The 15424-nt window shown below is 41.4% G+C and overlaps 1 protein-coding gene across 1 annotated transcript in view; it reads left to right on the top strand.

The window, feature by feature from the left end:
- The window catches only part of DCC (DCC netrin 1 receptor), a 362206-nt gene that overhangs the window by 290845 nt on the left and 55937 nt on the right, over positions 1 to 15424 (top strand). Inside the window, exons 15-18 of the mRNA XM_059833384.1 lie at positions 540 to 635; positions 4627 to 4865; positions 9075 to 9213; positions 13196 to 13303. Of these exons, the coding sequence (XP_059689367.1) occupies positions 540 to 635; positions 4627 to 4865; positions 9075 to 9213; positions 13196 to 13303 (582 nt within the window). The remainder of the gene's footprint in view (positions 1 to 539; positions 636 to 4626; positions 4866 to 9074; positions 9214 to 13195; positions 13304 to 15424) is intronic.

Genomic DNA, 15424 nt, shown 5'->3' with positions numbered 1-15424 from the left:
CTCAACCATCTCTTCCCACATCATCCCCGTGACAGCAGCGCGTCCTTGTGAGGAGCTGTGCGGGGCTGGATGCCTCCCTGCCCACCGGAGCTCGGCGCCAAGGCCCAGCTCCATCCAGCAGCGTGCCGGGAGCCGGCAGGAAGGCACTAGCACCCCGCAGCATCCCTCGCCCCCATGTAGCACTGCGCGTAGCACCGCGTCTGAGGCTGCCTCTGCTGAGAGCGATGGGTCAGGAGGTGCTGCTGATGCACGAAGTTGGTTCCAGCTTTCTTATGCAGGCAAAGCTGCAGATGATTTAAAGGAGAACTTCAGCTCGCTATTGATGCAGAGAGCACGAGGAGATTGAGATAAATAAAGCCTTTGGAAGGGAAACGAAAATGATGGGCAACAGTTGCGCTCATCACCTACTTTGCACAGACGTTTGCTTAACTTTATTTTCTCTTTTCTTGTCTTTCAGGAAAGCGCTCATCTGTTCTGCATCCCAGACCTGACTTTTAACAGTGTGTGCTTTCTTTTGCCTTATTTGTTTTCTCCTGCAGAGCCAAGTTCCCATTATGTGATTTCCTTAAAGGCCTTTAACAACGCAGGCGAAGGAGTGCCTCTGTACGAAAGTGCGACCACCAGGTCGATGACAGGTGAGTTGCAAATGCTGGTTCATAATCTGGTCCCCATCAGGGAACGTTGGCCTTACAAAGGTGCACCCTAGGGAAAACATTTTGGTCAAGGCAATGGAAGAAGAGCCCAGCGACCTCCAGGTCCCTGCTAGAATAAATCAGCTTCGTTTCCCAATTTAGTGTAACTACACAGATAGAATGAATTATTTACCCTTTACAGAAATTGGCTGTATAAATTTAATGGGTTGCTCGCAAGTGCTGGCTCTTTGGTGCGGGTTGGCTTGGGAGAAGCATGACTCCCAAACAATTTAAATATTTAAAGATCAGGGCAGAATAGTGGTGAATAGCTTTGCTGAATTAAGCCCAGATGAAATTATTTTTGTTTCCTTCATTTTTAAAGCCGTTTAAATGACAATGAATTAGTTAAAACCATACTGGCATCACGCACATCTACAAAAGCACATAGAGGGGTTGCAAAAGGTGAAGGAACATACCGATGAGATTTTTCCGGGCAGGATAAGGCTCACAGAAGGGATTACCCAGCAGTTATGGAGCAGGGTGCTTTTAGGCAACCATTTTTTACGGATGCATTGTTGGGACGCTAGCAAAGTTAAAAAATCAGAAATATTCTTGTGTACCACTGTCTTCCAGACTGCCTCGTGGTTTTTCTGCGATCACTGGTGTGTGGGTGGGACTGACGAGGGGTTAAAAGAACAGGACTGAGGGGGGGGAAAAAAAAAGTGTTTTTCCTCTGGAGCGACACCATCATTTGGTGAGGTTTTTTTCTCGTGTTTCACCCATGGTGTTCAGAGCTGCCTGGAAGGGGAGCTGTGTCACTGAGAGCAAACCCGATCACTGACGCTGGCTTGGGTGGACCACGAGGAGTAAATCAACCAAGTGGCACTTCTGTGGCTCTGCAAGGAAAAACAGCTTTTGTCTGTATGGTTTTGTGAAGTATTCCCATAAGAAATCTTGGAAAGTCAGAAGGAGAGGAAAAAAAAAAAGATTAATTACACAACCAAGGGCAATCGTAACAAGATACATTAGATATAATAAGCATCAGGGAACTTCTGGCTCAAAAATACTAATCTTTCTTCTTGTCTGGAGTCTACAGAGGTCATTCTTGCTGAATGTGTGTCTTGTAAAATCTTTTTCCAGTGAGTTTGCTTCAGGATCCATATATACTTTAATTTTTAAGTTTTTTCTTCCCTGTCAATTCTATTTGAAAATCACCTGGCTGGCCTGTGGGGTTTGATTTTATGTCTGTATATAACCTCTCGTAAATTAAATGGAATCCAGGTGTGAAAAAGGTAATTCAGGCTTGGGTTCTGTTTTGGTGAACTGACCCGATGATCATCTGCGAGCCGTCCACCTTGGTGCTTCTCTGTTATTGCTGGGAGGTGTCCGTCCCCCGAGCTTCCCGCCACCTCCCACCCATGGGATGCAGCATCTGAAAGGAGCTGGTGGCTTGGGCCATTCGTGGAGGAACATCTCAAAAAAGGCTTTTAGCAAAGCAGGAAAGCCTGGGAACTGTGTTCCCCAAGCAACGGCCAAGCTGACACACCCTGGGCACCAAAAAAACCCCAAAAACTGTGTCTTTGTGTGTCCGTTTAGCATATACATAGACATACTTTGGTGTCTGCTGGTGTGGATACGGTGTGCAAACTGAAGTTATATAACATGCCATATTTGCAAAACAACTCCGAAGAGGGCAAGAAACTATTTTCTGTCAAGAGATTGCAATTTCCAAGCGACAGATGTCCGCACGAAAATAATAGCAAATGAAACTTCGGTGGGAGATGGAGGCAGTATTTAGGAAGCTATTTTCAGCCACTGGTGGATTATAGACATTTCCCGCTTCCTCAGGTCAGTGGTGATGTCTTTCAGAAACCGAATTATCTTGATTGATCAAGTCTGACCATTTATTTTGCTAAACCCAACCTCTTTTCGTAATCTCGTCCACAGCAGGACTTCAGTTTTCAGGATGGGAAAGAAAGGAGAAAGGAAGTGCAGTATTTGTTAAAATACCACCTCAGCTCCAGGCACGTTAGCTTCCATCAGTAGTATGTAAAAAAAACCCAACAGAAATAGGTATTGCTCACTGTCCAAAGTTCACAGCCAAGTTCTTTTGGAAAACTTCAGTTCCAGAAAAGAAACTGTTAACTTTCAACTTGCAGAAGCTTGATTCACCAGGATGGGGCAAAAAAAAAAAAAAGATTCAGCTGCCCATCCCTCTCTGTGTGCATCATGCGCTGGAGTTTTGGATCACTACAACAGCAACTGGGCTGCTTCATCTCCTTCAACACTCATATTCAAGCTGCTTATAAAGCAGCTTTTTATGAAAGAAGCAACACAAGACACAGGTGGTACCTAATGGCTTATCATACATTTTAAACATGCTCTGTTTTTCCTTCTGAAGGCTGTTACCTCCTGAAATTCTGAATAATGAATTACAAAACCATAAAACAGGAGTGATCAAAGCGTCAAGAGCTGAAATTGCACATGGAGCAGACAAACTGTAGCAACTGTCAGTGAGGAAATATTAGAGTCATTTATGCTTTGATTAATTAATTAGCACATTATTTTAGGGGGAAAAAAAAAATCAACCAAGCAACATTGTGGCGTGCCTTTGCTGCACTTAATCCACTGTATTTTGGAATTGTATTTAGAAAAATCACAACTGGTAAATAATGAGTCAGTAAGTATAGTTTTAAAAGACAGGCCAGAAGTTGACTGGGTGCTATGACAAGGACAGAGTATTTAAACCGAGTAGAAACAGTCTCTGGTTCCCACGTGGGTGCCATCACCATGCAGCCCCAAAGGGCAGAGACAGAGCCCTGGAGAAGCCAAAAGCGTGAACGTCACCGGGGCAGAACTGAATGCTGATCAGGGGAGGAATTCTGTACGTTGGTGGTTTGGCCATTTGGCCACTTGGCAAAGAGAGGTGAGATCTGAGATGGGTTTTATATTATGTTGGTGTTTTTTTCCCGTGACTGTTAACAGCCATAATCAGCCACTGACCCGATGTCTGGTTCCTCTCTCACACCATCGTAAGTCAGAGAAACCTCCTCTGCAAGGAAGTGGAAGGAGAAGCATGGCCACAGTAATCTCGACAGCCTCAGTGAACTGGGTGTGTCAGCGTGCCACTCGGATCTGAACTTCTGGAAATTAAATGAAACGCGCCACTGACTCCATAATTAAGCCAGCCAGAATTTTCCCCTGACATTGCACAGCGCACTGCCGTGGCATGCGCGTGGTGCTCAGCGTCTTGGTCCCCAAAGACCACCCGATCGCAGACGCAAGGGAGAGGAACTGTGCTTGTTCCTCGAGGAAGAAGCCCACTTGAAGACAATCCACGTCTCCACGCTTGGATGTGCACGTTTAACACACTGACAGTATTAGACCAGCAATTGCAAGATCTTCACTTCAGCAGTGAAATTGTTATGTTCTGTTTTGCCTAACAAACGTTTAAGCAGATGCAGAATATGTTCCTTTCAAGAGCCTAAAACAGCAAAAAAGCCTGAAAGAGGCTGCCAAGAGAGAAAAGCATAGGTAACTCCTACACATGTGGGAGTACGTCACATCTATAAATTAGGTTGGAAGATGACACGCTCTCCACTTTGTAGGTGTTTCCAATAATGTATCATTCAAGTGATTAAATTTTTTAAGAAAATGTAAATCATTTTAAGGAGAGACACTCTGCATTGACTTCATCTCATGTGAAGAAAACACAGCATACCTGGAAGTATTCAAACAAGTCATGAAAAATAGCACTGGTTAATTTTGTTGTAGTGATGTAACTGAAATGTTGCTGATGCGTTCTCATTTTGCATTAATGCCTTTCTTTCTGTTCTCCTCATGTTCCTCCTCCTCATTAATGCCATGCATTTAACCCATTGTAACGTGTGCCCCTTGGTGGCTGTTCGTGTTTTGTTTTGTTTTGTTTTGTTTTTCTGTTTAACTTACCTATTCATTTATTTTGGAATGCTCATTTGGTGATGTATGGACCCAGACCCCATTGATCCATTAGAAGTTGATTTTTATCCTTTGCTTGATGATTTCCCTACCTCAGTCCCAGATATCTCCACCCCCATGCTCCCACCAGTAGGTGTCCAGGCTGTTGCACTTACGCATGATGCAGTGAGGGTCATCTGGGCAGACAACTCTGTCCCAAAGAACCAAAAGACTACGGAGGTTCGCTTCTACACGGTCCGATGGAGAACGAGCTATTCGACAAGTGCTAAGTACAAGGTGAAATTTTAACACATTATGAATTTATGAGCTATTTCATCTGTTCGCATTTTATTTGCCAAGACTCTGAATTGGCTTTTATGAACTTTCCTCAACCAAAATTCCCATTTCAATCAAAAGGAGATTTGCCTGAGTAACTACTGCTTCCTAGAAATCTACGTGTTTAGTTGGATGAAAGTGCTATATTTTAATTCCACATGCCAATTGTTGAAAGTTTTGACCTTTAATCTTTACCAATCAGATATAAATTAGTCACAGATTTGGTAGCACAGTAGAGTAGTGTGAATAGGAAGAAATACCAATTGCAAACCCGCCCACACCGTATGGCAGTTCCACTTACCCATATTACCTATTCCCAAATAGCAAAAAATGAAGGTTAGTTTACGAGAAAATTCAATTTGAATGGATCTGACAGCAGCATGCTACTTTCTGTATGAGAATTTCTTTTCAAGTCCTAATGAAAGCAGTACCAAACCACGTGCAGTGCAGCAAAGAGATACGGTGGGACAGGGAATGGGAAGGAACAAGCACAGCCTTTAGGCTTTTTTGTTTGCTTGTTTTCGAACAATAAGCTACCTTTCCCCACTATCGTCAGCTTATATATTGCATCTCATATAACACTCACCTTCCCCATGATGAGCATGCCCTTCCTCCCGTGCCCTACCATAATAGTTGTTTTTGCTTGCCTAAAGGATTGTATTGATCCATAGCGAGTTGTTTGCTATGGATGTATTTTTATACTGTGAGTGGATGCCTCATTTTTTACTGTCCTCTGTCCTAACAAAAGCAGCCTCATACAAGTCATTTTTACAAGGACCGTGGAACAGGCCATGCTCTATCCAGCACTGAGGCTCCTCGGATTAGAGCCTGAATGATGCGTCTAAATATAGGTTGGCATTTCTAAACCTCATGGGATGGCTTTCTGCCTCTTTAGGTTTGGGGTACACCTGTCTTACAGACTCTCATCTCGAGATCTTCCCCAGGTAATTTTTGGAAGAAGTGGGAATGATGGTGGAGAAGCTCTTGCCTTCAATCTCTTTTCCGATTGTGATTTTTCAGCTCTCCCCCTTACACATCTCCGTCAGAATTTGGCTCGCTGGCACTCGGCTGAGTCCCTGTGCTGCCGTGAACTATCCATTTTGGTTGTGAACGCACAGCAGGGGTAACGCGTCAGCCAAGAGGAGACTCAGGTCAGCTGGCTTTTTGCTGCAGGTGCTGACCCGCTGTAAAGCTTTTAAATAATAGCACGTCTTTGCCAGGTATAAAGCCCGTATCTTGCTTTTACATCTACTGCTGTACTTCTGACAACCTCAGGTGCTGACATGATGATCTGCAATATTAGACCCAAATTTTGTATGCTCATGCAGTTGTAACACGCTCTTAGGTAATTAAGGATGTCAAAAAGATGCATTGCAATGTTTTGAATGCCATACCTTGACCTGACTCCTATTTAGAGATGGATTTCCATGCCCAACAAAATGAGGAGTGCAGCACAGGGAAGCACAGTGAGTCACAGTTTGCAGCTCTAGTGATGAAATCAAAGCTCCAGAAAAGGCAGCGTTGTGTTGTGCCACTCACAGTCAATCATAACATTTTCTCTAGTTTCCCAGTGCATGTACTGAGCTGCATGCAGTGGAAGATGGTGGGTGACAAACGAAAATGATCAAAAATAGCCCTATTAATTTGCTGCGCAGGAGAAGCACATCCTGCTTGGAGGTGTCGAGCTCGCTGACCTTCTGCTAAAACGAGCAGGTGGACCTCTCTCGCAGAGCCACCACGCAGGGCTCCGGGAGCCGTCGAGGAGCGGGAGACTGAAGAGGAGAGGAGTGAGAGTGAAATTACCTTTTTTTGCCACCATCTCTAGTTTGGCCAGTCTGGGGGTAGCATGTAAAGAGCTGGTCTGATTCATTTATTCCAGTTCAATCACCCAAAAGCAGAAACAATCCAGAATCTTTCAAGGGAGTCTGCTTTCTTGAAATAACCACGTTTTTTCAAGAAAACAGGGTAAAACCTGTTATGTTATTCTTGGAAAACAGCGGGGAAAACTTCTGTTTTCTTCAGAGGGGGTTGGATCAGGCTCACAAATAGGTCCCCATAGCACTTGCCTGTGCATTGGCATTGAATTTCCAATTCTTTTGAGATTTTCCCATTAAAGTCTCCCATTGCTTCAAAAATGTATATCAAGTCTAATACAATGAAGGGTTTAGCCTTTGCCACTGAAGTTGGAAGTTTATAAATTTAACTTTGCCCTGCCAACTTTACTTTGTGCAAACCGTCCCAAACGGGCATGGCGTGGCATCACTAAAGGTACTCGCTACAGTTACAGTCCCTTCATCTCAATGTGATACTAACTTCAAGGATGTTTGCGACTACTGAAATGCTAATATTTAGTACTGAGCGAAACAAGCAAAGAAAAACACTCAGCTGGAGACAAATAACTTTCTTTTTACAAAAAAGAACCCAATGTCTTTGTGTTCCACTAAAGACTATTTTCTCCAGGAATAGGTTCAAACCCTATTGTTTTTTCCATGTGCATTTTTCCCGATCATGTGTAATATCTGAGCGTTTCCAAAGTGATGGTTACCAAATTTAGTTACCCTCAGTCACACTGAGGAGTATTTTATGCCATAAATAATTTCATTTCTTCCAAAATATTTTCTGGGGGAGAAAATTACTGTTCCCCATTTTTAAATCCAGCCTGTAGTCAAAGAATAGTTTGTATAAACTCTAGCAGGTAGATTTTGGTATCTTTGGCAAGTGGCTGAATAGTTTAGTTGAGTAGTTTATGAACACGTAGGTTCCAAGGGCTGTCTTTGCTTCAGTAAGACTTTTTATAGAGGGAAATTCTCTGCTGGAGTAAACCCCTAGTACAGATAAGTTGCAAAACTGCTAATTTCCAAGAACTAGGAATTTTAATTGAGTATGAAGAAGATAAGATCTGGTATTACATTAAGTCTTCCTATTAAGTAGCATGCAAAACATCCGTCAGAGCACTTGTGATAAAACAGCGTACCGTGTAGGCATATATAGCCCTTTCATTAATGTCTCTGCAAAGAAAATTTCTCCCGCTCCCCCTTGAATATCACTGCTTTATTCTGTGGTGTGCTGGCAGCTTGAGGTACCATTTTTATTAAAGTTCGATTTATTTTTTGAACATCTGATGATTAGCATCAGAATGGCATTGCTGATACATGCCAGCAAGACGCCTTCCTGTGAACCGCTTCCCGACTGTGAACATCAAGGTAGTGATCTGATGCAAAGTCATCTATACAAAGTCCTTACTCAGTAAACTTTAGGTCCATAGGTATATAAACATGTAAAAGTGCACAGCACCTTTAACTCACTGGCCTGTAAGTTGTTGACGCTGGAGGATTGCACGCCAGGCTCTGTAGCTTGAAAACCGTGGGAATTGATTTTATTCAGTTGTCACCAATTTGTCCCATAATTTTCTTCTCGCTTGTCTCCTTTGATACTAGCGCAGTTTGCCTCAAATTGTTCCTTACTGCAGGCTGAGGTAAAAAGCTAAATCAGTTAAAAATAAATGAACAATGTAATATTCACATCAACATCAATGTGTTTAGTTGTTCATAACATATCACAGTGAGGCAGATCAATAATATGTTTCAAATATAATCTAATATATAAACATATTCTATTTAACCAAGCAAAAGTGTGTCTTACGAATACAAAAATGCATCTTTATGCAGGGGTCCTGGGTCATATTTCGATATCTATCATAAATATGTGTTAACCCCAGGAACTGGGAAGCCTTAGGACCATTCTAGGGGTGAAAATGCTTTCTGAGCCTCCACTAAAAATCAGTAGATATTAAAAACATTTTTTTTAGAGGCAACTCATCAAAGAGGCTGGAAACAAGTATTTAAGTTATGGAAATGTTCCTGGTTTTTTTCCTCATATGCGCATAGATGAAGGACATAGGGTTAGTTTCCAATTTACATTTGAAAAAGTGCATGGTAAATTGCTTTGTCTGGGAAAAGAGAAAGAGAAAGTATCACAGTAATTTATTTAACTGCCTAAATTATAGACAGCAAGTTTAGTATATTTATGGTACTAAAAATACTGCTGTTACGGTACACAGCAGCAATAGAGCTATTTTGCTTGAAAAAGGAATCCATTGCAACTGTGTTTTGCTTGGCTGCCAGCAAAAAGAGTGTCTTTAAAGAAGTTCTCGGCTCCATCTCTTTGCAGTCGGCAGATACGACCGCTCTGAGTCACACCGTGATAGGTCTGAAGCCAAACACCATGTATGAGTTCTCCGTCATGGTCACCAAAGGTCGGCGGTCCAGCACCTGGAGCATGACCGCGCATGCCACCACCTATGAAGCAGGTACGGCAAGAGCTGCTGGAAGGGCTTTCTTTGGTTTTTTATTTGTCATCAAAAGCCATGTTCAAGTTCGTCCTAACTGCGTAAACTGACAGTGTACGTACAAAATTAACTGTATTTCTTCACTTTTTCTCATGGGTAGCAAAGCAGAGAAGTCATTCTACTGAGCTCTGCTGTCATTGCAAGAAGTTAGGAGATGGTAGTACGTGTGGGTAATACTTTGCCCCATCATATAATGAGTTTCTGTGACTTTTAATGCTAATGATTTAAAGTAGTTTTCACTTTTCAAAGAAACCCACGATCAGGTGAGAACAGTTATTCTTTTATTATTAGATACTGATTTTGCTACTTTAAAAATTTTACCTTAAAGTTCTGTGTGATTTTGTCTCAAGTTCATGACTTCCCATGTCATCCACCCATTAAAAAGGACTCAGTGACTGCTTCTACCTAATGCATATCCTTTTTGACTCAAGGTCTTGACTCACAGGTCTGTTCATAACACTATGTGGACACATTTTAGCTGTCTGCTGTGCGCTGTGCTGGTGACCAAGCATCAGTCCAGCCAAGACCTACAGTCAGAGTTACAGCGACTGAAACCGTGTGTGCAAATTTAGAGACAGAGACAGAAACAGGGGGAGGGGGAAAAAAAAGCGAGCAGTCTTTTCAGCTTGCGCATTATTTATTGTAAAGACACAATTATCTAACCTGTGCAAAATATAGACTTGTATAAATGCCCTGCTGACAGTTTGGTAAGGCATCTTTCCTGTGCTCAGTGTTTTTATACATCTGTATTTCGTTTCCAGCAAGCAGCTGTTGTTAAGATTAACAATATGCTTATAATAAACAAATACACTTTGAAGGCTTAATTTAGCAGCTCTTCTCAAGCGTTTGAGTGGTATTTTCCAAGCAGGAAGCTATGACCTGGGAGATGCTTCACGTTCTGAAGGGAACTAAACGCACTTTTGATAACGGACACCAGATGCATATTGTATGTAACCCCAGTTTAGTGGGATAAAAATATTTGAACAGGGATGGAAGCGTAGTGATCTCTGCAGATAAGAACATCCTCTCCAAAACATAATTGTTTCTTTTTTGTGTGCCTTCAATTAACCACAGTAGGGAAATAGCATGCTTGGGCTTTACTTCTAGTTATCACATGAGCATTAGTGGCAGCACGTATCCTGATCCCTAGGCTGTCTTTAAACAAGGGTAGGGTCTTCCCTTAAATTTGCACCTCTTTCAAAATAAGCTATTGAGCCCTCCTTTTGAAATCGCTGAGTAGATTTGCTTTTAAATAACTCCACTGAACTGCATCAGGCTCTATACTGAAGAACTACTAGCTTTTCCCCGTTTTTTATGATGGCCTATATATCTTGCTATAGTCCCTAGTCCAGAGGTAAGAATGTCCATGGTTTTGCTTAAAATGTTTTTCTTCTTTATCTGTTGTAGATAGCAATGTGTACATTGGGGCACCAACGTAGTATCGTACGTGCTGTATTTTCCTGGGGGTGACTGGTGGCCTTGAAAACACTCGAGGTGCCATTACAAATCAGTTTCTACCAGCAGATACCAAATGAAGTCTGCTGGTAAATATTGATTTGTTGGGCTTTTTTTAAAATGAAAACCACAGTACACGCCAGTTAATTAACAAAGGGAAAATAAGAGGGAATATACGTGTCCTTAGATTTTCCCATGTGATTGCAATGCAATTATCTGAGCTTGATGGAGCAGCTCTTTTAATTAAGGGCATCCTGCACTGCTGATCTTTATTGCCTGTTTTGTATCCACTCCGCATGTTGAATTTCCCATAATGGTATTAAAGAACATACATATCAGCATGGATACAGAATTCACTGGAGATTACTACCATGGCTAGGGAGAGTTGTTACACCCATAATTCAAAAGCAACTCTCAAAGACAAGTTCCATCCCCAGATCTGCCTACACAAGTCTTACTGCTATGAGGGGTGTTAATGAGTGCTAAGGGAAACATGCAAAGCTTTGATTTTTCTCGTGGTATCTCATGTTCACAATCTGCTGAAAGCAGAGCTCAACTTCAGCTGCTCAGTGGGACTCACGTGGTCATCACCAGTGTGGAAAGCCTATGTTACAGGAGGAGGCTTACAAGCTTTACTATTTTAACCTCACAAAAGACAGAAAGTCTAGGAAGGGAAAGGGTTAGTTCATGAAAACATGTCAAAAGGGTTAATATCAGAGAATGGAAAACAGTATTTAAGATAAAGATGCTGTTTGCATACAGAGAAATGGATGCACTTTGGTAGCAATACAATAATTTATGTGAAGTTGGAGAATGTTGCAGAATAGGCTTAGCAAAAGTAGTAAAGAGTTTTAAAATCAAGTGTGATTCGTTTATGAAAAGGGTTATCTCTTGCAGTTCACTGAAATAGCAAGGCAATCCAAGATGTTTCTTCTAGTCTGCTGCTTTTAAACTCACCAGCCAGCGTCCCAAGCTGGCTATGAGCTGAGTAGCTTTAAAATGCAACACAAGCCTCTCGAGAAATAATAATAATAATAGTAATACCAATAGCATTAATATCGACAATAACAATAATGTAAACTTCCCTAGCAGCGTAGGAGCTCAATTCATGCTGGGCATTGCTGAGGATCAAGAGACTTCTCAAAGATCTGTGAGTTTGTGTTGTGGCCTGTCTACTTCAGGCTAAGAAAGATGCTTCCAATGAGGAGCAGCTAATGTGGCAAGACTGAAGTAAACCACTGTGAGACCCATTGGTGCTGGCTCTGGACATGCCAGACTGATCATGTTGTTCCAGCACATATAGCAAAGAAATAATCCACCACAAATCTGCCACAGAGAGCATCAGCTGGCGAGTAGTCACCCGCTTAGTGATGTAACAACGGTAACAGGAACTTTTGTTTTCTGCATACGGATTTCTTGGTTGCTTTCGGGATCCCACTTTTGAAAAGTTCAGCTGATGCAAATACCATGAGACCATCTGCTCGATGTTATTTCAAAAGGATCAATTCCTTGTGACCAGAGCCTGCACGGCAGCCGGCTCTTCCCTTCCTTCTTGTTGTTTAAGATCATTGAGTGTTCATCACCCTGAAGATTTGTGTCTGTGCTTTAGATCAGGCTGGTTTACCTCAGCATGATCCAACAGATTTTTAAAGCTTTACCTCAAAAAGTGACTTGGGAGCAGTTCTTTGAACATTCAAGAAAGTTCTTCAGTGTCCATCTGGGTAGGACACAGATGATGGGATGCTCGTACACTGTGTTCTCCATGCTGTTATGCTATCTATATGCTCTAAGTCATCAACACCAAGTGAACGAACAATGAGCTCAGTGCCAGTATATTACTCCTCTCTTGTAACTGTTTTTTAATAATTGCCCATTTTTCCTTTCTCCTCCACAGTGTTACGATATGATTTCAAAATATCTGAGACACTGCGCAAGACCTCCTGGCCAGCATTAGTTAAGCAGGGTGCAAAGCAGACACTGCAGGCTCAGAAATCCAACCTTCTGTCTTTAATGCAATGGAAATAGAAAAGCTAGGAATTCTCTATCATGTCTAAAATGTCCCAAGCTGAGCGTATATTTAATGAATATACACAGTTGTATTTGTTTTGTACTGGTACATACCTTCAGATGTTCCGAATAGAGAAGCCACAATATTATTACCCTTATTAAGTGTAAAGGGCTCCCAGAGTGTATTAGGTGTTCTTGGATACCTCCGTGGTTGTTTAGCTGTAAGGACCAACATTAACAGTAGGAGGATAAGAGCTATCCACAAATCCACACACAGTGTTTTGTACAATTGCCACTATTAAAATATCACTCCTAGACAAATCATACGTTACATGTTTGAAATGCATCTAAGGACACTCGCATTTGAAAGGATTTAAGAAAGCAGTAAATGCCTACTGAGTCGTTCTTGCCCGCTACGGTGTGTAAGGAATTCAAAAGAAGGTGGATAACTTCTGTTCTCAATTATTTTCACTGTTTTCAGCTCCAACCTCTGCTCCCAAGGATTTGACAGTCATTACACGGGAAGGGAAGCCCCGGGCCGTCATTGTCAGCTGGCAGCCACCATTGGAAGCCAATGGAAAAATTACTGGTAAACATTTACATTATCCTGTATTCTCCTTTTTATTTACTGTTCTGATCATTTGCGGCTCCCTATCTCTGGTTTTTTTTCAAGGATGCTATTTGATTTGACATTATTTTATTTTCTCTTACTTTTATCAGCCAGCTTGGTTTAGGATTCAAGGCAATGTTAGGAATACTGCAAGATCTAGGAGGGGGATGTTACTCTTTTGTTTTTAAATGCTAAGAGCAGTAATATAAGTTTAAAAATATATCACTCTAAGCAAAAGTTTTGTGGTACGTGCTGCTCAATGATAATTAGAAATGACTAATAAGAAGTACTTTGGTAATAATGCAATACATAATATACGTAATGATAGGTTGCTCAGTACAGCACATAATGGGAGAATTTTTTGGTAGATATTTAACTTTACAATAACAATTTAAGGCAATGATGATCAGGGAAAAAACCCTAATGTTGACTGACAAGAACTGAACTTAATAGATGCTTCACAATGACAGATTTTATTTTCCGAAATATTGCATATAACCTTAGTGCCTAATTAAGAAATCCATTACAAACCTTTAATGTTAATTTAGTTTGAAAAATATAGTAGAGTTCTATCTGAGATTTTGCATTTAAATGATCATTAGTCTGCTCATAGACGTCCCAGAGGCATATAATTATTAGGAGAAATATTGCTCATCTTCAAAAACATGCACATTATGTTCACATTACTACAAACAGTTGGGTTAGACCAGTTCCGCAACATATTTTCGTGTGGGAGAAAGCATGCCTACGTCACCGTTACTGCTAGTAATCCCAACAACACGCTGCTGAAGCACTGAGAAATATAAATTTAAGAGGAAGAACGCTTCAGAATGACGCCCCGTGTGAGCCGTTAGCAGTGAAGAGCACTGGATCAGATTTTAACAGTTGTAACTCAACAGGGCTTCACGGGCGTCAGATGAGCTGTTGTGAGTTACACCAGGAAAATATCCCGCTTTACGTTACCAATAAAATAAGGATATATTTGTGTGTGGACGTCGCCCAGCAATAACGATTCCTAGGTTAGGCTTGCATAACTGTGTATAATTTCACTTTACGTTATCATTAGCACTTTATAATCCGTGACCATGTCCAAAAGGACGATGTTTTGATGAAATGGCTTTGTTTACACTAACCTAATTTAGCCATTAGAGAGAAGAAACGATCATTCTGATGGACAACACTCTGAAATGAGTGCTAATGGTCCTAATTCGCTATGACTAAAAACCAAAATAAAATAAAAGCTTTCCTGACTTCCAAGGCGTGAAATGATTTTGCAGTAGCAACTTCTATAGAGTTTTTCCATCGATGGCTGCATTCAGGCCTGAGAGCAGACTGGGTCCCCCAACATCCGTGCACAAACTTCTTTCTTGTAGCACTTGGTTGAAGAATGACTCTCATGGGGATTTTTTTACTGCATATGTGGTCAAATGTTTCTTAGATGTATCAAGCAGAGGAAACAGCTCCTTGTAGAGAGTAGAAATGTCCCCAACAACCAAATCTTCATCTCTACAAATGCTTGAGTGAGTGTATTTGTGTTAATTTGAGAAACATATATATATTTTTATAACTTTATCTGTATTAATTCAAATGTCGTGGTCAGAGAAACTGCTTTAGTAAACCCAAACTACAAGCCTCTAAATAACATCCCATAATATAAAACAAGCAAAAAAAAAAAAACCAGAAAAACTTATCGCTTCCATCCTAACACCACATGTCCATGGCCGGTGTAACCATTCATGTGGAATGAGTTTTGAAAAGCATCTTTGTTTCAGAAAAGAATAGGGAAATAGCAATAGTAAGGCTTACACCAGCTTTGTAGTAACTTCGGATGCAGGCACAAAGGTGAAATCCAGAAGACCTGCTCGGGCTTTCCCAGCTCCACTGGCTCAGTCTTGCGGCACAGCACAGGAGTTAGAGTGGGTTTTTTGCCTATAACTAATTTGCCAGCGAGCCTTTCAGGAAAGAAAAAGAAAGAAAAAAAAAAAAGAAAATACTTTCAAATTTAGGCAGAGGCTGGTGTTGCAGGTCCCCAGCTGAGGCTGGGTTGGCTCTGCGGGTGTGCCAGACCTCTCAACCTTTCTCATGTGCTTTTTATTTCTT

The sequence above is a fragment of the Gavia stellata genome, chromosome Z, assembly GCF_030936135.1.
Source record: "Gavia stellata isolate bGavSte3 chromosome Z, bGavSte3.hap2, whole genome shotgun sequence".
Taxonomy (NCBI): domain Eukaryota; kingdom Metazoa; phylum Chordata; class Aves; order Gaviiformes; family Gaviidae; genus Gavia; species Gavia stellata.
Note: the sequence above shows the minus strand (reverse complement) of the source record. Positions and strands in the feature narration are given on the sequence as shown.